The 23,420-nt window shown below is 48.9% G+C and overlaps 1 protein-coding gene and 2 long non-coding RNA genes across 8 annotated transcripts; 2 read left to right on the top strand and 1 right to left on the bottom strand.

Moving 5' to 3' along the window:
• The first annotated feature begins 8,046 nt into the window (after window positions 1-8,046).
• FOS (Fos proto-oncogene, AP-1 transcription factor subunit) lies at window positions 8,047-11,904 on the top strand. Its single transcript, XM_036313446.1, has 4 exons — window positions 8,047-8,349; window positions 9,134-9,385; window positions 9,837-9,944; window positions 10,070-11,904. Exons 1-4 carry the CDS (start codon window positions 8,209-8,211, stop codon window positions 10,709-10,711), a joined length of 1,143 nt encoding a protein of 380 aa, XP_036169339.1. The 5' UTR covers window positions 8,047-8,208; the 3' UTR covers window positions 10,712-11,904.
• Window positions 11,905-12,480: 576 nt separating this feature from the next.
• LOC118658238 lies at window positions 12,481-20,310 on the bottom strand. 3 transcript variants are annotated; one of them, XR_004968248.1, is made up of 3 exons: window positions 20,074-20,310; window positions 19,301-19,507; window positions 12,481-12,881 (listed from the first exon to the last, which is right to left on the bottom strand). It is a non-coding gene; the product is annotated as an uncharacterized LOC118658238 (long non-coding RNA). The 3 variants fall into 3 exon arrangements; XR_004968249.1 differs by lacking the exon at window positions 12,481-12,881 and adding an exon at window positions 13,298-13,897 and having other exon boundaries at window positions 20,074-20,308; XR_004968250.1 differs by lacking the exon at window positions 12,481-12,881 and adding an exon at window positions 16,459-16,641.
• Window positions 20,311-20,451: 141 nt separating this feature from the next.
• Window positions 20,452-23,008, top strand: LOC118658248. Of its 4 annotated transcripts, none has more exons than XR_004968258.1 (3): window positions 20,452-20,616; window positions 22,011-22,386; window positions 22,515-23,008. It is a non-coding gene; the product is annotated as an uncharacterized LOC118658248 (long non-coding RNA). The 4 variants fall into 4 exon arrangements; XR_004968257.1 differs by having other exon boundaries at window positions 20,453-20,761; window positions 22,043-22,386; XR_004968259.1 differs by having other exon boundaries at window positions 20,453-20,616; window positions 22,043-22,386.
• Window positions 23,009-23,420: the final 412 nt, after the last annotated feature.

Genomic DNA, 23,420 nt, shown 5'->3' on the forward strand with positions numbered 1-23,420 from the left:
TTTTTCCCTGGAGGGAATTCCGAAAGCAATGGAAAAATGAAAGCAAGAGAAGGATATCTGATAAGAACACAACAAAATTAATCTCACACTAGAAGTGTGATTAAAACACCTCAGGGCTGCTCTTATCCAAACATACAATCTGAAATCACTTAATTTGAAGCTCTTTGGTTTTCTCCATTATTATTCTTTATGCACTTATCTGGTCATTTTACCATATGGGCCAGAAGTAGGTAGGAAGTGTCCCAATACTCACTGTGGCTTGGAGGTGTTTGGTGAGCCTGTTGTTTTGGCAGGCCAACGAGCGAAGTGCTATTTGAAGATCATCAGATTTTCTCTATTTTCCCAGCCTGTTTCACAACCCCTTGCTTCACTCTTTTCCAAGTTCCAAGCTCAGACAGACACCAGCTGGATGGAGCCCCAGGTTCAAATAAACCTGACTCCGATGGCGAAGGACCAACTCCCAAATCCCCACCTACTGTGAAGTTCCTATTCATGGCCAACAGAGACAAGGGGAAAGCAGATTCTTCACTCACAGGTAACCCAAGACTTAAATATTCCAAACCACTTGATTAACCTGGAGAAAGGAAAAGAATGGTTCTGCCAAATGATTCCAATGAAGAATCCTGTAGACCAGTGGTTCTCAACCTTGGCTGCACATTAGAATCACCTGGGAATCTTTTTAAAATCCTGATTTCTGGGCCTCATCCTCCGGAAATTCTGTTTCTTTCTTATGGGGTGGGGCCACAACATTAGTAACAAAGAAAAAGAATTTCCAGAGGATGAGGCCCAGAAATCAGGATTTTAAAAAGATTCCCAGGTGATTCTAATGTGCAGCCAAGGTTGAGAACCACTGCTGTAGACTGATCCTCTCCCTCCCTCCGTGCTTAGCAATCTGCACATGAGGCTGCTGTAGCCGCTGCATCTAGGTGTCAGGTGATCCTGTGATACCCCAGTCCTCCTGTCCTGTGTAAGTCAACCAATAAACAAATGTCAACCTGGCCCCAGCCATGTGACCAGTCATGGCTGGTTTGCCAAAGAAGCATTCAGGGAAGAGTTAGAAAAGCTGTGCCCATTATCCTCTTTATTGAGTGCTTGCTGTTGAGCCAGGCACTGGGGAAATAGCAATTTCCCTCTCCCACGTGGAACTGACATCCTGGCATCATTTCACCATACTTGTAAGTTTTAGTTTTTTAAAATAAATATTTATTTTACAATGTAATATTGAGAATTGCTTGGGAGGGTACCATCATCATTTTAGGATTGGGGACAAGTTGTTTTATTATGGCCCTACTCTCGGCACTTTTAAACTAAAAAGTTGGTTAGGTTTTTATTTTTATGCCCAAACATTTTCTAAAAAGTCACTGTGGGATCAGGCTGCTTGTGGAAAAGAAAAGATCTGGGAGAGAACCACTCCAGATGAAAGTTCTGATTGTGCTGATAGCTTCTGGTCAGGGTGATTGCAGATTTAAAACTTCGGCACTCAGCCCTGCCTGGGTAACTCTGATACACCAAGTTTGTGGGTTCAATCCTGGTCAGAGCACATACTAGAGTCAATCAATGAATGATGCATAAATAAGTGGAAAAACAAATCAGTGTTGTTGTTTCTACCACCCCCGCCCGCCCACCCCTCACCCCCGTTCTCTCCACCTTACTGTCTCTTTAAAATAAATTTTAAAAACCTATTATTTAAACTACAGTACTGATATCCTCTTGTGTGGTAGTGGAAGCATTTAGACAGCAGATTTGATGGATCTAGAATTCTAAGGACGGGTGCAGCCCTTGGTTTATAAGCACCTAATTATTATGTCTGATTAAAAAAAAAGAGAGAGAAAGGTTCTGATCAGGATTTTAGTTCCTTTTCCCTGAGGAGGGTACAGGTAAGAAGTTACCCATCAAACCCCTTTATCCAAAAAGGGAATCCATGCTGCCTTCTCAGCCTGGACAAGAGCTGATGAGCTTTCTGTTGAACACATATTCATTCCACAAATATTTATGGAATGCTCACTAGTGTCCAGAAACCAGGCACTGAGGATAGATACCTGCTGATTCTGACAGATAAGGTCCCTGCTTTTGTGGAGCTTCTGGTTTAGCAGAGGAAGACTGACAGTAGAAAAGTCTCTAAATAAACAAATAGGGTAACATAGTGTTAAGTACTAGACAGAAAATAAGACCAGGTAGTGTGACTGAAAGTGACTGAGGGGCAAGGAGGAGGGATGCAACATTGGACAGGGGAAAGCACCGGCTTCTGGGAAAAGGTGCTATTTGAGCAGATATTGATCATGAAGAAGAATCAACATGTCAAGATCTGGGGGGAAGAGGAAACAGTATGAGGGCTCAGCTACAGAGCCAACTTGGCATGTGTGAGGGGCAGACAGAAGGCTGGTGTGGGTGAAGTGGAATGAATGAGGAAAAGTGGTTTAGGATGAGATTGGAGGGCGAGGCAGGGCCCGGGGTCACCCAGACTTGGTAGACCTCATAAGAAGTATAGGTTTTTTATTTTTCTAAACATTATTCTGTATATTGGTCACTAAAAAGGTTTGGAGGCATTTATGATTTAGTGTTTAGTGTTATGATTTAATTCAGAACCCCACTAAGTGGAAGAGTAGACTTTCAATGTTCGATCTGTCCCTCTATGAATTGATTACTTCACAGTCTTCGTGGGTCCAAGTCTAAAGGTGGAATTCTTCTTAGAGTCATTTTGGGGATTTTCACAAGTGATCTGTAACTCATTGACACTTCAGGTAAAATGTCAGTGGAGGAAACCAAACCTCAGCTGGGAGTTGCAACTGGAAGTTCGCTTGTAGAACAAAATCAAGTAGTGAACTGAGACAAAAAATGTTCACATCTCAGGATAAAACTATGATCTATATGTAGGTCAAAAGGCAGCCTAACTGACTGGTCAGGATTTTCCCTGCTTAGGAAAGGAGATTGTGTGTGTGTGTGTGTGTGTGTGTGTGTGTGTGTGTGTGTATGTGTTACAATTACTAATGCCTCCTTGTTGAGTAAGGTAGTGGATAAACTGGTATAAACTATGCTTGAGATGTCCTAACACTCCGGTGCACGTCATGAGCCAGTCCATTTTAGCCATCATCCCCCATTCCCGCCCCACCCATGCTGATTGTGGATGGGAGCCTGCAGTTGAGGTTTCTAATCAGGGTGTGCTGTCCTATAGGTTTAGTGACGTAGATAGAGTTCCTTTGGCATTCCAGCAGCTAAGTCCACCAGAGCCTTGGAAGTTTAGCTCAGGACATCTGAGTTGCTGACAGCCTGGAGAAGACTTTGGCTGCCCATGGGGAGCTCTTGTTTCTGCAGCCGAGTTCATCATGGCTAACAGAATGAGGGTCCCATGCTGCTGCTTGTGGCGAAAGATGCCCCAGTTTGGGTTGAACTGTGTCCTTCTTAGACACCATAGCTGTTCCCCAGTTTCATCAGCTCCAGATGGAGCGTGTCCCGGGGACCACACAGAGCTTTGTTTAAATGCTGGCATTAGCAGCAGGACGGGGATCCCATTGAATCATCATCTCCTGTCACAAAGCCAAGAGTTGTTCCGAATGAAAACAGTTTTTCTCAAAGAAGCTAAATCGCTAGTACTAATTAGTAGTGGTGGTGGTAGTGGGGGCTGTGTGTGTGGTGATGGGTGCTGTTAATCCTGTCTTCACTCTTTTAAAATAGAGGCAGTCTTTTTACTTGCTGTCTGAGCCATAGGGTGAGTAACCTTGACCCCCAAGACCTTTAATTGGGCTCACGTGTGTGTGAGTCCTGCAGAAATTGTGGAATGCTCTCCCCATTGGGTCCAGACATTTAGAATGAATAGATTAGAGGGTGGTGGTAGCAAGGTCATTGTCACTGCAGACAATGTAGCATTTATGTGCAGGGCTAACTAACAAGGGCAAGTTTGATGTTCTATTACGAATCATTTGGGTGTTCTTTATACACAGAGGTTGCAACAGCTAAAAATAGCCCTAGCATCTTGTTAATTTCTCTTTTCCAATTTTTGCCTATTCATACTCAAGAATGACAGATGCAGCTTGTTCAGCCTTCCCAAATATTAAAGAACATTACCTGTTTGATTTCTAAGTACCCATAAAGGACAATAATATGTATTCCCCTTGCTTGGATGATGGCATTCATCCATTCAATAGATATTTAGTGAACACTTATGTTGGGCCAGGCACTGTGCTAGGTGCTAAGTGACTATCAGTACATGAAAAAGACAAGGGCAAAAGTATGTAGATGCTGAACTAAGAAGCGACTACCCCCAAGTTCCTGAAGGAGTTGCTTTTGCTACATGCGTCTTCCTGACTTCTGGTCCCGTGCTCTGACCGCAACCCTTCACCACTAGACCACACTTCCCCAAATAAATAACTACTTCTGCATGCTGGGGATGGATGTGTGGCAGCATTTACGTAGGCGGCACCGACAGCAGCCTTTCACTTAATGTTGCAATAACACCAAGCTAAACCACGTGCACTGAATTCCAGAGACGCTGAACAAATGTTCAATGTGGGTCAGGTCTCTTCATCCAGGTGCCAGAGAATGCAAAGTTGGAAAAGTCTCTATCTGATAAGGAACAACTGCTGAGGAAAAATCAAGTTGCTTGCAGTTTGGGTTAAAAATCAGATGTGAAGAGATCAACCGAAGGACTTGTATGCATGCATATAAGCATAACCAATGGACATAACACACTGGGGGGTAGGGGAGGCTAGGGGACTGTCAAGGGCGGGGGGGAAAAAAGGACACATATGTAATACCCTTTGTAATACTTTAAGCAATAAAAAAAAAAAAATCAGATGTGGGATTCTACCCTCCTTTTCACTGTTGGATCTCCAAATAGGAGGAACTCAGCACACAGGTCACAAACTATGTAAGTCTGGGTTTCATATGCTCTGCCTTGAACAGGGAACACGGAACCGCAGCCCTGCTGGAAGGCAGCACTGTGCTCACAGCGGCACACGCACATCTGTCTCAAAGTCACCCTGACCTTTGCAAATGGCAAAGATAACTTCACATGTTGGCTCTGATTTCTCTTTATTTTGAGGCGACATCATGTGAGCTCCACATTGAAGATGCGATTTTACAGGCCTGAAATAGATACCATGAGTAGACTGAGACGTGTGAGAGTATGTCAGAACGATCACAGGTTCAGATGTTAGGGGAAGCTTGGGATGCTATCATCTGATGTGACTGCTTGGCACAGAGCACGTGCCTAGAAACTCTGGCATTCCAGTCTTTATCATGCTGCTTCCCAGAAGACGGAGGTTCCAGCTCCCAGCTCTGTATTGCGGTCACTTCCTGGGAAACCAGTCTTCCCACCCCCTTCCGTGCTCCACAGCACCCTGTTCTCCACTCTGTCAGACGGTGTACTGCTGCCTGCAATTCTCTATGGGCTTGTTGGTCTGCTCCAGGAGGCTGGCATCTCTCCGGGGGTAGGAATAGGTCCACCTTGTTCATTTCAGTAAGTGCCAGCCCTGGCAGCGCCCCGCCACAGGGGGCTCTCAATAGTTCTGTGTTCCATAAATGAATGAATGAATGAATACATTCACGGATGGATTCATGGTCCTTTCCAGAGGATGAATTATTGTCTCCAACTCTCTGGTCATAGCGGTGCCAGGAAGGAAACAGTTAAACTACCCAGAGGCGACATGTTGATCCAAGGACCCTTTCCCTTTTTATTGGCAGAGGCAGGAGAAGTCACATATGAGATAAATCCTGGATATAAAATGTTGACACATCCTTTAGGTGTTGGCCTGACCGGGTTCAAGTCTCTGGAGGGGAAGTAAATGAAATCATTCTAGGTTTTCTCTGAAGAGGCCCGAATCCAGTTATGAGAGGAATGCAACGCCAGACCCAGGAATTCAAAGCTTGACCTACTTTGTCCAAAGCTACTTAGGAGAGACATGGAGTTGCCTTCATAAACTTTTGGGGAAAAGTAAGTAATCGGAGATAGTGAACTAGCCTGACTAGATGATGCAGGAGAACCGAAGGCCGCAGGATGACTTTAGGATTCGGAGCAGCTCCAAGAAGTCTGTGTTTGTTTTTATGTGTTTTCCCTTTTCCCTCCCATTTTTGAAGTGAGGAAAAATAATAAAGCGCCTAGATTCCCACCAACATAAACCAGTGACATAGAATGGTGACATTCTGTTTTCACCTCTGCCGGTGACAGGGAAGGCAAAAATAGCCAGTGGCCCAGTTCCGCGGATCCCCGCCTCCCCGCCCTCCCTGATCCCGCCGGGCTCGCATCTCTAAGAACGGAGCGCGCGCGAGCCGCACTCAGCCCACGGACCGGGCCGATGATGTCAGGCGGCGGGAGCGGCCGCAACGGGGCCGGGGAGGCCGAGGCCGAGGCCCCGGGGGAGCGAGGAGGGCGGGCGGCCTCGCCAGGACGACGGCGCACCCGGCCGCACGGCGTCGCCTGGAGACGGCCCTGGCGGCGCAGTGTTGCTGTAAACAGCAGCTTCCCTGTTACTATCTATAGCAGGATCGCCCGGCTCCGGGGCGCGGCGGCGGGAGGCAGGTCGGCTGCCCCACTCCCAGTTCGTCCTGAGGGCCCGCCCCTGCCAATCCCGCCCGCCACCTCTTCAGGTGCCCACGGTGACCCCCCCCAGGCCCGAAGAAGGCGGGGGTGGGGGTGGGGGGACAGACAAAGGGGCTCTGCGGGTACCTACGGCTTCACCCCCTGGAGGTGGCCGGTGCTGGGAGCGAGCCGGGGCACTGTGACCCCGGCTGTCCTTTGCCGTGGAGCCGGGAGGCCGGGGGCGTCTCGGGGCGCAAGGCGCTCCTGAGCACCTGGCAGCTCCAAAGCCCCGTGTGCCGGGGCACCGAGCCGCCCCCGGGTCCCAGCGCGGAGGACTCCCGCCTGGGCCCTGCTGGGAGGAAGGTCCTTTCAGCGCCCCCGGTCCTTCCCGCTCCCAGCCTCGCTGGAAAATCACCCGATGCGGGCTCCCCGCAAGCCGAGTTTCCTGGGGGACGGAATCACCCCCGCTTCCTTCCCCCGCCCCCGCCCCTCCCCCCCGTTCAGACTTTCGGTCCCCAAGAGCAAGCTGACGACCTTGTCCACATAACACCCCCTATCCCTACCCCCCGGCCCAGGCCTCTTCTCAGAACCCGGCAATTGAACCCCTCAGACATCCTTGCGTGGAGGCTCTGCCTGATGCTGAATGTCTAGTGTCTCAGGGATCGGACAGTAACACGAACATACCCATATATGACTGAGAAAAAAAAATGCGCCTTCCCCCTTCAAAACAACAAAATAACAATAAAACTAAAATCCTTAGCATCGAAGACGAAGTCGGTTGTCCTTTTATTTTGGAGTCCCCCGACTTTTTGCTTCCCAACGCAGTAACAGTCCTAGTATTGCTCGAGCTTGGGGGATTGAGGCGAGGGGGTGAGGGTCTGCCCCCCCACAGTTTGCACAGAATTTGTTAGAATTGGGGAGGGGGGTAGAGGCGCCTGACTTCGCGGGCGGAGGCTGGAGCCCTCGGGCTGTATACCTGCTTCTCCCATACCTGTCTCCTAGGCTCAGAACTGCCCCTTAGTTACTGTATACCTGTAAAAAGGCGTCCCCACCCCTCCCCCTACGGCGGGAACAAGGGTTCGCCTAGAACCGGGACGAATGTTCTTTGCTCGTATTGTGCCTTTCCCGCCTCCCCTCCCCCGGCTGCAGCTCCCGCCTCCCCCCGCGCTGCACCCCAGTTGTTGGCTGCAGCCGGCGAGCAGTTCCCGTCAATCCCTCCTCCCTTTTCACAGGATGTCCATATTAGGACATCTGCGTCAGCAGGTTTCCACGGCCGGTCCCTGCTGTCGTGGGGGGAGCGATCCCTGCAGTCCCTCATCCTAGGGGGGGTCTAAGGGACCCCTAGCATCCAGATTGCTAAATAATCATAAAACAAGGAAATGCAACCAGACCGGGGACCGGAAAGGGAGCTGCGAGAGCGGCAGGGGCAACCAGGAGGCCGCAGAGAGCTTCAGGCTCTGGCGCCACCCCTCCAGCGCGGCAATGGTTGCGCTGTGACGTCATTGACTCATTCATAAAATGCTGCGGCTCCTCGTACTCCAACCGCATCTGCAGCGAGCAGCCCAGGAGTGGAGACAGAGCCGGCGGCGGCGCAGCAAGAGAGCAGTGACCGCGCTCCCACCCAGCTCTGCCCCAAAGCTGCTAACCTGCCTCTATCCCCTAGCCCTTCGCCTCGGCTTTGCCTAACCGCGACCATGATGTTCTCAGGCTTCAATACGGACTACGAGGCGTCCTCGTCCCGCTGTAGCAGCGCCTCCCCGGCCGGGGACAGTCTCTCTTACTACCACTCACCGGCCGACTCCTTCTCCAGCATGGGCTCCCCTGTCAATGCGCAGGTAAGGCTGGCTCCGCGCCACCGCGGGAACGGGGATTCGGGGTCACCGGGGAGGAGACACCGGACGGGAAGCGCAGTAAGATGAGTCGGGGACTCCTCTTGAGTCGGGGACTCCTTTTGGGCCGGGAGGGAGGCTGCCCCGGCTGGAGCAGCCCTATTTTGGGAGCCCTAGACTTGTTGGGAGCGCACACGCGCTTGTCAAAGTTAGAATTGGTTCTCCTTTCCCGCGGCAGGCTCTTTCTGATCCGCCCCCGGCCCGCGCTCTCTGACTGGTCTCTGGTACCAGTTGGAGCAAACCTGTCCCAAGCAAAGACTGGCTAACTAGAGCCTGACTCCTCCAGGGAGGCGGCAAAAAGCGGCAACCCCCCGTCCGCTCCCAGCCTGAAGCAGCGACTGGGAAGAAGGGCGCAGCAGGCGGGTGTGTAAGGCAGTTTCATTGATAAATAGCGAGTTCATTCAGGAGACTCCGGAGCGGCGCTTGCGTCAGTGCAGACGTCAGGGATATTTATAACAAACCCCCTTTCAAGCCAGTGATGCTAAAGGGATAACGGGAACGCAGCAGCGGGATGTAGGAGAAAGGCACTGCGCTGCGCCCCGGAATTCTTGGCGGAAAGGGGAAGACCTTTCATCCAGGATGAGGGGAATATAAGAAGACATGAGCAGTCCCCGGCAGGACCATGTCTCCTCCCTCTCTCTCCCTGCTGCATGCGGCACTGGGAAACTCACCTCACCTGCGTCCCGAATCTGCTCACTCACGTCAGCTTCTCCTTCCTGTTTTGTTCTAGGACTTTTGCACGGATCTGGCGTCCTCCAGTGCCAACTTCATCCCAACTGTGACTGCCATCTCGACCAGCCCGGACCTGCAGTGGCTGGTGCAGCCCACCCTAGTCTCCTCAGTGGCCCCATCCCAGACCAGAGGCCCCCACCCCTACGGGGTCCCCGCCCCCTCGGCGGGGGCTTACTCCAGGGCTGGAGTCATGAAGACCATGACAGGAGGCAGAGCTCAGAGCATTGGCAGGAGGGGCAAGGTGGAACAGGTGAGTCCTTCCGCACCTTCTCTGTGTTTTAGGGGTAGGGAGTGGGGGGAGGGCTCCGCGCTGGTGTAGATGGAGAGCACAGTGGGTAGGGGGAAGTCAATGAAGGAACTTCACATTGTGACTACACATCCTGAACCGGGAACTCTGGCTCCAAGCCCACTCCATCTGGAGTCAGGCTCTTGATAGTCACACCCCCAGGGGTACCCTAACAGTTCCTTCCCTAAGGGGTCCCTGTCTCATGCTTTTACACTGGGCTCTTCTTCATTCTCTTGCTGAGCATCTTATTTGAAATGCAAGTCACAGCCAGCCTGAAGCCGCAGGTTAGAAAGACTTGGCTACGCAGACAGAGGTGTCAGGAAGCTGGGAAGTGGCAGGAGCCAGTTCCACTGGGGCAGGTGAATGGAGCTCATGGCAGACGCTGTTACTGACTGCTGGTCTTTTTTCCTTCCAGTTGTCCCCAGAAGAAGAAGAGAAAAGGCGAATCCGAAGGGAAAGGAATAAGATGGCTGCGGCCAAATGCCGGAATCGGAGGAGGGAGCTGACTGACACACTCCAAGCGGTAGGTAGATTTCATGGGCTGCTCCTTGTCAAAACTTAAGGGGAAAGTTGGAGAACTGGACATCAAGGAGCGGTGTCCTTGAGCAAGACCGTGTCTCACACGTTGCTTTATCCCGCTGTGTACAGGAGACAGACCAACTAGAAGACGAGAAGTCTGCCTTGCAGACTGAGATTGCCAACCTGCTGAAGGAGAAGGAAAAACTGGAGTTCATCCTGGCAGCTCACCGACCTGCCTGCAAGATGCCCGATGGCCTGGGCTTCCCAGAAGAGATGTCTGTGGCTTCCCTTGATCTGAGTGGAGGCCTGCCTGAGGCTGCCACCTCTGAGTGCGAGGAGGCCTTCGCCTTGCCCCTCCTCAACGACCCTGAGCCCAAGCCTGCAGCGGAGCCCATCAAAAACATGCGCGGCGTGGAGCTGAAGGCTGAGCCCTTTGATGACTTCCTGTTCCCAGCATCGTCCAGGCCCAGCGGCTCTGAGACCTCCCGCTCTGTGCCAGACATGGACATGTCTGGTTCCTTCTATGCAGCAGACTGGGAGCCCCTGCACGGTGGCTCCCTGGGGCTGGGGCCCATGGCCACAGAGCTGGAGCCCCTGTGCACCCCGGTGGTCACCTGTACTCCCAGCTGCACTACTTATACGTCTTCCTTTGTCTTCACCTACCCCGAGGCTGACTCCTTCCCCAGCTGTGCGGCTGCCCACCGTAAGGGCAGCAGCAGCAACGAGCCCTCCTCTGATTCGCTCAGCTCACCCACGCTGCTGGCCCTGTGAGCAGGCAAGGCGGGGAGGCAGCGGGCACACACCAGTGCCGCTGTCCTGAGCTGCTGCATTACAGAGAGGAGAAACACATCTTCCCTCGAGGGTTCCCGTAGACCTAGGGAGGACCTTTTCTGTGCGTGAAACACACCAGGCTGTGGGCCTCAGAGGACTTGAAAGCATCCACGGGTGGACTCAAGTCTTTACCTCTTTCGGAGATGTAGCAAAACGCATGGCGTGTGTATTGTTCCCAGTGACACATCTGAGAGCTGGTAGTTAGTAGCATGTGGAGCCAGGCCTGGGTCTGTGTCTCTTTTTCTCTTTCGTCTTCTCATAGCATTAACTAATCTATTGGGTTCGTTATTGGAATTAACCTGGTGCTGGATATTTTCAAATTGTATCTAGTGCAGCTGATTTTAACAATAACTACTGTGTTCCTGGCAATAGTGTGTTCTGATTAGCAATGACCAATATTAAACTAAGAAAAGATAGGACTTTATTTTCTAGTAGATAGAAGTTAAATAGCGATATCCATGTACTGTAGTTTTTCTTCAACATCAATGTTCATTGTAATGTTACTGATCATGCATTGTTGAGGTGGAATGATTGTTCTGACATTAACAGTTTTCCATGAAAACGTTTTATTGTGTTTTTAATTTATTTATTAAGATGGATTCTCAGATATTTATATTTTTATTTTATTTTTTTCTACCTTGAGGTCTTTTGACATGTGGAAAGTGAATTTGAATGAAAAATTTAAGCATCGTTTGCTTATTGTTCAAAGACATTGTCAATAAAAGCATTTAAGTCGAATGCGATCAGCCTCGTGCTCTTTTCATTTTGGAAGTTTGGTATAAGATTCTGAAAGTTATCGGAGACCAGTTTGTCAAGAAGGGTAGCTTCTGGAGGGGGACACACCCCTTTGTTTGATCTCTTATCAAAGAGGAGAAGGAAACTCTAGAGCTGTTGCTGGAATATGTTATAAATACCAGGAGTCTTCACAGTGCACTACTACGATTCTCTACCTATAGCTTCTGAGGGTGGGAATCTGCTCTGAGATAGCTTTTGTGAGTACATGTCTTCCTGCTTCTTTTTCTGTTTTGAAAGTCAAAGGGATGAATATTTAAATCTAGTTATGCTAATATTAAATTTAAATGTCTTGATCTTCAAGGAACCCTTTTAACAAATAAAATTCAGCTCTGCACAAACTACTTTGACTTTTTAATCCAACACCATCATGTGAAGGGTTACCTCCACTTTTAAGGTGAGCAAACTGAAGAATGGTTAGATTGAATGACTTTCTCAATGTCTCACTATTGGGATTGGAATCATCCTCACTCATTATCCTATCGACCAGGCTGAACTACCGCCGGACACTTGATTTCAGAGAGAGGAAGGGAGAGGGAGAGAGGGATAGAAACATCAATGATAGGAATCGCCTGCCTCTTGCATGCCCCCTACTGGGGATTGAGCCTGCAACTGGGGCATGAGCCCTGACTGGGAATGAAACTGTGACCTCCTGGTTCATGGGTCTACGCTCAACCGCTGAGACATACAGGTCGGGCTGAACTCTCTCTTAATACTTGGTTAAAAAAATGTTTTTTTCATTTGGTTAGAACCTCCCACCCCCTGCCCCGCTACCTTTTCCATCCTTAACTCTAACATACATTGATTTAGTTGGATTACTTTTCTTCTCAGAAAGAAAGGAGGTTGTTGCCCTACCCCTTAGTAATAAATCCATTGTGCTTTAAAAATTTCTTTAACATCATATGCCTGCCATTTAGTTTACACTGGGGGAAGAAAAGTTGGCTCTGAGTATTTGAAAGCGATCGCAAACTGTACAAATAATGGTCGATCATTTGGTAAATAAAAGTTACATAACAGCTTAATGAGAAGTCAGCATGACTGAATAAGCTTTACCCTAGAAGTTTATCATCTTAAAGAAGAACACGACCTTTGTCTGGGACACCTCTGGTAATGGGGCACTTACACGCACAGGCACAGCACAAAGAACGCAGGCGGTGCCCTTCCTCCACGGCGCTCAGGTGTCCTGTCGGCACCAGCTTGGAAGCCAGGGACCATGTTTGCACACATGCTGGGTGCAGAGCAGCTTCGGTGCCAGCCTTCTAATGCTTTGGCGATAATGAAAATCACTGGGTGGTTACGGGCGTCACACTCAGTCAAACTGAAAGTTTTAATTTAAAATGACAAGTCCATTGAGGTTGATGTTCTTACCTGTCATCTCCCTGCTTTTTACATAATAATTGGCATTTAAAAGCAACTTGCTTTAGGCTCCTAAGAGCACTGATATATCACACACCACTTGCATAGTATGTTTTCCTGTCTGGCAATAATAAAGACTCCCTGTTTGCTGCTCAGAGGGTAAATTTTCTGTAGCCTTTAAATATGACCTAAACTAAATACAGAATTGCTGTCTTATAACTGACACCCAGTTCTGAAATAACAAGGTGATATACCCTGTAAGGACACCAGCTGGCTCCCTCCCATGTACAATAATAACAACCCATGGAAGATTTCCCAGATGGATAAAGGAGGCTGGACCTCTAGCACCGGACACTGAACTGCTCCCGGGCACCTGACTAATGGCCCCTGTAAGCCTCATGCTGGCTATAAAGACAGACCATTGCTTTCCATTTGACAGCCTTGACCTCGGCCTGGACACAGACCCTTCCTCTAGTTACCATGGCCCAGCTGAGACCAGGCTGCTGCATCAACAAGACTGCACTGAAGGTCCAGGGAGAGCACCTGCACACAGGTAGTCTCTGTAACAGGCTTCTCAGAGGCCTATTGTAGGGTCCCCCATAGGGCTGACATTCCACCAAGCTCCCTGCCAACCCTCCTCACGGGATCAAGAGGAGAAAGGAATTCCCTCTCTTTCCAGCCAAAGGGCTCCTTCCAAGTCCTCCTTTCCCGACTCACGATTCAACAACTTCCATGGATGATAGACACTGGGAATGTCAACTTCCTTTTGGGAAAGACTCTGCTCCCTATCCACGAGATATGGCCTTCCACTGGTCTCAAGAATACAACTATCCCAGGGCACCATCGTTCAATGCTGGTACAGAATAAATAAATATATTATATTAGCAGGGACGGGAATAAGGATCGGAAGGGGTTGTTTCCTTATGGGGAGAAGGTCTAGTTTAGCTCACCAATGGATCCCCAGACTTGGCCCAGTGCCTGCAACAAAGTACAGGATTAATGAGTATTTGCCAGGTGGAGGAATGAATAAATTCTTCACTATTTCCACAAACAAATATATTCCTCAGATAGTCTCTAAATTCTCCTATTCCAGGCCCTATTATGATTCTAAGCTTTGGGGATTCCACATCTTTTATGTCTGGCTTCAGACACACACCCCACTTCTCTCTTGGCTCCTGGAATTCCTTAACGGCCTCCCCTGGGTTACCTCTGCCAGTTCACCTTCAAAGGGAATGCACAGCCATAGTGCTTCCAGCTCCAAATTAATTTTAGATGGGAACAGGATAGAAGAAACAAAATATTTATCTCTATAGCATAGTGGATAGTAGAGTTTACATCGTCTTTGCATATCTCTGCATCTTATGTAATTATCAAAATTAAAGGGTAGCGTTTAACAATTTGTTTTAATAACAGTAATTTTGAATCAACAGCAACTTTCCATGTGTGAATGAAAATAAAGCAACTAGGCTATCTTTAGTAGATAAAGAAGAGACAGAGGCAAAGGAAAAGTTTTCAGATGATTACTCTAAAGAAACCATCTGAAGTTTCAATGTATTTCAAACAAAAATAAATCTAAAACAAAACCAAAAAAAATCAATCCTTAACTGTTTGAGACTTCCCCCAAACACAGAATAATCAACTTCCTCAAAACACAAAGGTGATATAAACATCACGTGACTGTAAATATCAGAGCACTTTAAGCTGTGCAGTTTTGCCATAAATATTAAGGAGCCGATTCTTTTTTTTTTTTTTTTTTTTTAAGATATTTTCATTGATTTCAGAGAGGAAGGGAGAGGAAGAGAGATACAGAAACATCAATGAGAGAGAAAATCATTGTCGGCTGCCTCCTGCACACCCTACACTGGGGTTCAAGTTTCAAGCCCGCAAGCCTGGGCATGTGCCCTGACCAGGAATTGAACCATGACCTCCTGGTTCACAGGTCAATGCTCAACTACTGAGCCACGCCAGCTGGGCAAGAAGCCAATTCTTGACTCCTCTCTAACTCCATCTCCTGCCCTTCTCCCTTACAGGTACTCTGCTCACGGCTATCCTTCCATTCCTGACACAGAGTGTTTCTGTTGCAGGGCCTTTGGACGGGCTGTCCCTCTGCCTGGGCCTCTTTTCCGGGGGTTAGCTCCTTTCTATCACTCAGGACTCAGCTCAAAGGACATCCCTTCCAAGAGGGCTACCCGAGTCACTCTATCTAGAGTAACTTCCCAGGTCATCCATCCAGAGTAACTTTAGCACACATAGTGGCCATCAGCTCTTCTGAATTAATAAGCCTTTTTTTTTTAAAACTTTCAGCTCACACCGACATGGCGCTTGGGTGTGGTTCCATCAGTTGATTTGGATAAGAACGCAGAGGGACTTGATCATTGGTTACTTTGGAAGCAGGCCCCCAGGAAGGGAGCCTGTTTAAGGATATGGAGCAAATTTTAAATGAAGAATGGATGTGTATTTAAATATGGGTATGTTCATCTTCAACAAACAAACAAAACTATGTTTTTCACTCTTATTGATATAAAATTTTCAGACTACCACACTCATTTGAGTTCACTGACTCTTAGCAACTGGGTGTGTGAAATTATGAAACTTACAATATAGTGTGCGGGACAATAGAACAATAAGGGTTAGCTGCTATCACTATCGGTATCAATATCAATGTCATTACTACCATAATCATCATTTACCAAGAATATGCCCAGACCTGAAGAAAAGCAGCTGGGAATAAGGTGTATTGACTCCTGATGAGTGAGTTCAAAGTCCCCCAGGGCTGCTGGCTGGATAGATTTCCACGTCCTTTGCACAAAGGAGAAAGCCCCAGAAGCTTAGTTGCAATGCAAGTCATTTCAATGGTTCCCCACACCCACTCATGGACTAAACTAAGCTGCCTCTCCTGTGCCCAGGAAGCATTGTTCAGCTGCCCAAGAGTACAAAGGGCAGAAAGGGCTCTGACCATTGTTCCAAGGAGGCTGCCTGGCCCAGTGGCCATCAGCGCTTCTGAATTAATAAGGCTTTTTTAAAAAACTTTCAGCTCACACGACGTGGTGCTTGGGTGTGGTTCCATCAGTTGATTCGGATAAGAACGCAGAGGGGCTGGATCATTGGTTACATTGGAAGCAGGCCCCCAGGAAGGGAGCCTGTTTAAGGATATGGAGCAAAAGGCCCCACCTTGATCATAAGGGTAGATGGTGCAGGCCTCAGTTGCTGCCATATTTACACTGGGGAGCAAGCAATTTGTGGTCAGAACTACAGAAGCAATGATTCCTCCTCAGTCTTTTTAGTCAATCATGAAACTGTCATCACAGCTAAACTTATCAAAACAAGATGAGTAGTTAACCTGGATTTGAGGAATTGGATCCAATATAGCATAGACTCAGCTTGGCATCTTGGCTCCTGGATGGGCCACCTTAGTTTCCCCATCTGTAAAGGGATCATAATTGTACCTAGCTCTTGGGGTTGTTGTGAGCATTAAAGAAGCTAGTATGTATAGAGCGCTAAATTACAGTGCCTGGGCACACAAAAGCATGATACAAGTGTTAGCTATTATGTATTATCTTTATAATTTAGGGAGGTGTGGGTTTCAGGGGAGAAAATATATACCCTCTGGAGCAAGCATGGGCTTCATTTCATTCAATAAAAATTTCTGGGTGTCTACTATACGTCAGGTGCTGAATTCAGATGCGAGGAAGGCACAGCCCTGTCCTCAAAGAGTTCATGGTCTATGAGGGAGAAAGTCACATAAACACATCCATTATAATCTACTGTAACAATGAAAATTAACACGAGGTGCAGGTTTTGCACGAAGGAGGGAGTGGATGAACTCTAGGGAGCCTCTGAGAAGGGACCTCTGAGCTGGGCTTCAAAGGTGAATGGAGTTCCCTAGAATGAGCAAGTGAGAGTTGGAGGGGTTCCAGGGAGCAGAGGGAAAGCACTGTAAAGACACAGACTCGTAAAACAATGCACTTGGTTTTGCTGGACTATAAACTGTGGGAGTGGGGGAGGAGACGGTGGGAGATGTAAATTAAAGAGCACCCCGTACGTACATCTGATTTCATTTGCATCAATATTGCAGCATCAAAGTGGAGGGGGCTGGAGATAGGTCAAGAAGAGATAGCTGTGGCCAGAGCATGAAAAGCCTGGTATTTACTTAGTTCAGTTGTGTGTAGGCTGAACCAAGGCAGTGGTGGTGGGAATGTAGAGGGAACAAGAGGTAATTAGGGGGTAGCACTGTCTGGACTTGGTGATTGAGTAGATGTGGGAGGTGAGGGTGAGGGAGGAATTCAAGCTCACTCCCAGGTTTACCATGCTTGACACACAAGGAGGCTGTGGTTTCACCAATGACTTTGTGACTGTAGGAAGAAGAGCAGGTTTGGGAGATAAGACGGTAAGTTCTGGGTTGGACATGTTGAGTTAGCGATACCTATGCAATTTCTCAGGGGGTGGGGGGGGGGTGGGTAGGGGATGTAGGCAGTTGGAATTACATAAAGAGGTTCTATGATGTGAATTTATGGAGTTTGCCTGGAGGCATGTGATTGGAATAGAACCTGGAGCCCTAGAATATAATATTGATAATGGCTAACATTTTACATGTGTGCTTGCTCTGTGCCAGACTGAGCTATGCACTTCACAGGCAATGCTAAAGCAGGGACCACAGTCTCTGCTAAGCATTTCACTTCTGGCAACTGGCACATAATGGGTGTGCAATACTTTTTGTTGAATGGATGCTCTCCTTTAGTCCTCACAACAATCCTGTGAGGCAGATATTATGAGGATCCTCATTTTATAGATAGGAAAATGATCTAGGAAAGGTTAAATAAGTTAACCAACGTCACACCATTGATAAATAGAAGATCTGAGGTTTGAAGTCAGCTCTTTGCGACTCTAAAGTCCAAAGTGCTTAACTGCTCTGCTAGAATGTTCAAATCTGCCCCTAAATATGTATTTATGTGACCTAGGGTAAGACTCTAAGCCAGCCGTGGGCAAACTACGGCCCGCAGGCCAGATGATCCGGCCCGTTTGAAATGAATAAAACTAAAAAAAAAAAAAGACCGTACCCCTTTATGTAATGATGTTTACTTTGAATTTATATTCGTTCACACAAACACTCCATCCATGCTTTTGTTCTGGCCCTCCGGTCCAGTTTAAGAACCCATTGTGGCCTTCGAGTCAAAAAGTTTGCTCACCCCTGCTCTAAGCCCTCTGAGACAGTTTACTCGGTCTACCAAGTCAGGATGGGGCCCGGCTGGTGTGGCTCAGTGGTTGAGGGTCAATCTATGAACCAGGAGGTCAGAGTTCAATTCCTGGTAAGGGCACATGCCCAGGTTGCAGGCTCGATCCCCAGTGTGGGGTGTACAGGGGGCAGCCAATCAATGATTCTCATCATTGATGTTTCTATGTCTCTCTCCCTCTCCCTTCCTCTTTGAAATCAATAAAAATATATTTTTAAAAAATCAGGAGTATGTTTCAAAAATCTCAAAACTCCCTTTCCAGCTTTCAAACTCTGACAATATCTAATGACTTGTGAGGAAAGACACTGAAGGACCCATAGCGCATCACTTAGGGTGGCAGGCCTGAGCCGTGTATGGGGTGCTGCAGTGGTATGCCAAGTGCCAGGAGGCAGGAGCCCGTCTGTCCCAGGTGTAGGCAAAGAGGGTGGATTTGCGTTGTATTTCTGTGTAACAGATTACCACACGCTGGGCAGCTTCACTGTCTCACTGTCTCTGTGGGTCGATCCTCTGTTCAAGGCCTCACAAGGCTGCAATCAAGGTGCTAGCCAAACTGCGTTCTCAGCTAGATGCTTGAACAGGGTAGAGTCTGCTTCTGAGCTCATTCCGGTTGTTGACAGACTTTATTTCCTTGTATATCTAAGGGCCTGACTCTTTTATTTCTTAAAAAAAAATTTTGTTGTAATTCTCACCCAAGGATATTTTTTCTATTGGTTTTGAGAGTGGGAGGGAGGGAAGGTAGGAGAGAGGAAGATTGAAAGAGAGATAACTGGATGCCTCCCCAATGCGCCCCAACCAGGACCAGGGATGGAATCTGCAACCCAGGCACGTGCTCCTGACTGGAAATCGAACCCGAGACTCTCCGGTGCTCAGGTTGATGACTCAACCACTGAGCCACACAAAGGCATGGACACCAGGAGGCAGGAGTTATGGGGGTCGCCCTAGGGCTGGTCATCCACAAGGGGTCACAACACCTGCTGAGAATTTAAACGTAGTAGTAAAACACCATAAATTGGCAATTCTAGATGTTGTCAGTGACAAAATCCTTCTGAAAAAAATCTTGTTTTACGTTCTAAACAGTTGCTGGGATTACTGTTGAACTTTTTTTTTTTTTTTTTAATGTATATGTAAGCTTCATTTAAAAATTACTTACCATTTAAAGCAATGTATTCTACATGGAAGTAAACTCCCAGTTACACCAACAGCTGGTTCCCAACACACGGACTTTGCTATGTGCCTTCACTTTAAAGGTCTGTAATAGTTCGGAATCGCTGTGATCATTTTGAATGCAGTGTCTGACTCTGGTAGCACACAACACTGTGTTTAAACAGCAGATCTGAAGAGAAGGCAGCACAATGGCCTGAAAGACAAAGAAACGGAAGTTGAGGTCCTTAAGTTCTGTTAGTCTACATACCATTTGGAGTTTTTGTGTTTCAAAATTAAAACCACGAAGCAGTGCAAACTGAGACAAGCAATGTTTTTATTTGGTAAGAGCCCATTTCAGTTAACACGTGAAGTATTTTATGAAACCGTAATACTAACTTTAGAGTGGGAAGTTCTTTTCAAATTGTTCATTGTAAGACTAAAACATGTGCTAGACAGTTACACACACATCTATATTAATGCATTAACACCACGCTAGCAGGGAAGTCCTGCTATTCTCCTTGTTTTCTAGATAAACAAGTGTCGGGGCACAGGATTGCCATCTGCTCAAGATCATCCAACCAGAGTGGGGGGAGCTAGAGTTGACGTCCGGGCACCGTGGCTCCAAAGCCACTAGTTAGAAAAAAACAAAGCCAAACCAATATCCCCAACAATCTTGGAGGCCAACGGAAGCTCTTCGAAAACAAAACAAAACAAACACAAAAACACAAAACAAAAACCAGGCAGGCTTTCCATCCAGGAGCGCTCCTTTCTATTCCCGACCTGCCGCTGCTGGCTCCAGGGTTGCAACAGGTCGCGCTGACTCCCAGGGGCCTCCCGGAAGGGGCGCTAGGCCCAGGTTCCGCCCGGCCCTCCCCAGCTTCTGACCCTTTGCTCCAGGGCAGGTCGTCCGGTCAGGCCGCGTCAGGAGCGCCCGAATCCTCTGTTTACTGTTTGGTTTCCATGGTGACACGTAGGCGCCGTCAGCGCCGCCCGTCACCAGCCCCGCCGCGCGGCCCGCACCCGGCGCCGTGACGTCTGCCCGCCGCTTCCGCTCTGCCCTTATTTGGCGCCGCCACCGCGCCGCCCAACGGGTGGAGGCTGGGAACCGACTCCCGCCCCGCCCCGCCCCGCCCCGTCCGGGACACGCCCCCGTGGAGGGCTGACCTTGGCTCCGTGCCACGTGCCCCTCGCCCTCCCGAGGACCCCGGGGTCGCCGAGGGACCGGGAGGGGACGCGGGCGGCGGGGGGATGACGCTGAGGTCTCCACCGGCCCTTGACCTGGGAGGCCGCAGTCAGGGGTTGGGACTGTCTCGAATGATCCCGGTGAGTGAGCCGGGGTCACGGTGTTCACCCTCGGTGGCCAGCAATCATGGGAACAGCCACCCCTGCGCCTAACTCCGTTTCCTGTTTTATCGGCTTGAACTTCAGATTCTCGCCCTCGGCGCAGTGGAAAGCTTTGCAGAGCGAGGTTTGGGGGTCACTGTTGCCCCTGGGGGGGATGAGTGACCTTGGGAAGGTTGTTTCCCTTCCCCCGGCGTGGGAAATGGATGGGGGGGTGGGGGGGAGCGGGCAGGGCGGTCAGACTTGTCCCGGGAGATCGTCTGTCGCCTTCTAACCCCCGCCCCCCCCCACCCCCCCCCCCGGACATAATGGAATGTCAGTGCAGTTCGCTGAGGACCCCTACAATTGTGACCCATAGTAACTGGATTTGTGTGTCTCTTTGCGGCTTGCCCATATTAGGCGCTTAATTAATTTTAGTTAACTGATCATTGAGTTAACCACAGGCAAATTACCTTCGGATTTCATCTCCATAAATCCGGACCCCGCAATTCCTTTGACAGGCGGAAGGAGGACTATGGCGATGATTAATAATCGTGCCGCAAGGTTGCTGATGTAAAGAGATTTGCAGGGATAAAGGGCAATAAGCATTCCTGGGAGGAATCCGGCGAGATTCCAGAAGTGTCTGAGGGAGCCGTGGGCGTGTGCCGCGGGCCTGAGGGGGTGGGGGTGAGGCGGGAAGTGTCGCAGCGGCCACTGCGGGAGCCGCCCCCCCCCACCCTCCCTCTGGGGAGCCCGCTTTGGGGGTGGGGGGGGTTGGGGTTAACCCTTCAAGCCGCTCAGTCGTGTGCCCCTCCTTCCCTCACACCCTCACTTCTTCTGGCCAAAGGAATGTGTGTTTTTCAGAAGTTCAGAGGTTATTCTCTAGTTCAGCCTTTCTGTTTCACACATGCGGAGACTAAGGGTCAGAGAAGTTGGTTCACCCATCCAAACACGCACAGCACAGCTGAAAAGACAGATAAAAGCCAGGAGTATTTGTTTATTTACTTATTAAAGCCGGGGACAGTGAAACTAGGTAGGGCTTAGGGTAGAAGAAGCAGCAGGAGAGAGCCTGGATGGGGCTGCTTTGGCTCTAGAAATGGTATAAGGAAAGAAATTAGCTTTGGTGGGACCGCTGTCAGCTCACTGGAGAGTCAGAGAAAAGGGAGCTGGGAGACAGATTCAGGGCTTAGCCCAGGACAGCTCCCACTGTCCATTGCTCCCCTGGTTGCAAATCTTCACGGGGGCCTTAGAATTTAGGAGATACTTGCCCGAGGGGGGCGGGGAGGGGGGGCGAGCAGAGGGGGGAAGGCAAAGGCATGGGCGTGCTTTCTGGAGGGAGAGCGCAAGGAAAGCCAGGATCTCCGACTTCAAACTAGTGCCCCTTCCACCTCACCTAGGTGCTCTTTAACTCCGGTTTCTCTGGCTTCAGGACCCTACTGCCTGGCTGAGCTGGTGGGGCGTATAGTAAAAATCAGTACTGACTTCAGGGCTCCTTTAGGCACCTTTGCTGCCCTACACAGCCCACAGCATAACACCAGGACGTGGGGCGATGGCCAGGAGGTGTATACCCCCAAAGCTGCAAGCATTCCTCCTTACAATGGCTGGAATGGCCACCTTTATCCAGAGACTCAGCTGTCCTGACATCAGTCTTCGCAGCAGCTGGTCGTTTTTCACAGTTACCCAAGTCTTGCACTAAGCTTTCCTCAGCCAAGACAGCAGCAGACGGCACGCGTCGTCCGAACCCATGGAAATCCCTTTTCTCATCTTTGGAAGGTTTGTTTTTTTAATGGTACATAATGGTTAGAGCCTTTGGGGGAATGCCTCTGTTGTCTCTGTCTTCCTTTTCGGTCGCACTCAACTTCCTCTTACAGTCTATATTCTATTTCTTGCCTAACTTTTAGGCTGAATATGAAGACACCTCAGACTTAGAGGACTGTCTGCTGCTGCCTCGGGCCATCCCAACTGGCTGATTTGACATGGTGTCTGGGATCCGCCACCTTCCTCTCTGATTCCAACTTAGAGCTAAAACAGCAGAAGCAGCAGCTCTGCCCCCTGGTGGACATGTGAGGCAGAGCGCCTCGAATTTCAGAAGCCGCATCTTGGCGGCGCAGGTTGGGGGAAAAGATTTTCTGTTTACTCTGTTGGAAACAGCAAAACTTGGCAGAAGATAATTTCTCTCTCTCTCTCTCTCATTTCTTATGATCTGGCCGATTTGGATGCAGAAAACACTTCTGTTTTTCCCCCTCCTTGTCTGGACTGCTTTTTTCCTGCCTGCTAGCCAAACCCTGCCTCCCCACACTCTCTTCAAATTCTATTTCAGATTCCACCTCCTTCATAACTTTCCTGACTCTCCTCTCCTATGTGTCTTTTGAAATACAGTTGTACACAGACCCAGCACACGGCTCCCTCTTATATGCTGTTTTTACTGTTGTTTCCTTGAAGCCTGCGGCCATGTCTTGTGTATCTTTTGTGTTCACAGTGCCCAGCACAGGGCTGGGGACAAAAACTGCTCTCAATAAGCTGATTAAGTGCTTAATTAATGGGTTAATTTCTACAGAAGCAGCTCTCAGCCCTGGCTTCAGTTAACCTTCCAGAACTCTAAGTTCTTTGGGGGAATCTAGATAGTGATCTAATAAAATAGAGCCTTGCATAATCAGGAGTTTCACAAAGCAGTTTCACAAGGGAACACCACCACCACCGCCACCCAGGGAGGAGTGAGGAAGTTTGAAGTGGCCTCTCAGAGGAAGGAGGAGGAAGGTGGCGACATGGGAGAGTCACAGGATGAAAAACTAGGAAAGGGAGCCTCT

Source organism: Myotis myotis, unplaced genomic scaffold, assembly GCF_014108235.1.
Source record: "Myotis myotis isolate mMyoMyo1 unplaced genomic scaffold, mMyoMyo1.p scaffold_m19_p_1, whole genome shotgun sequence".
Classification (NCBI taxonomy): Eukaryota; Metazoa; Chordata; class Mammalia; order Chiroptera; family Vespertilionidae; genus Myotis; species Myotis myotis.

Coding starts and splice junctions, on each gene's coding strand:
- FOS (XM_036313446.1), top strand. CDS start 8,209: ATGATGTTCTCAGGCTTCAATACGGACTACGAGGCGTCCTCGTCCCGC. Junction 8,350..9,133: donor GCTCCCCTGTCAATGCGCAG/GTAAGGCTGGCT, acceptor GTTTTGTTCTAG/GACTTTTGCACGGATCTGGC. Junction 9,945..10,069: donor TGACTGACACACTCCAAGCG/GTAGGTAGATTT, acceptor CGCTGTGTACAG/GAGACAGACCAACTAGAAGA.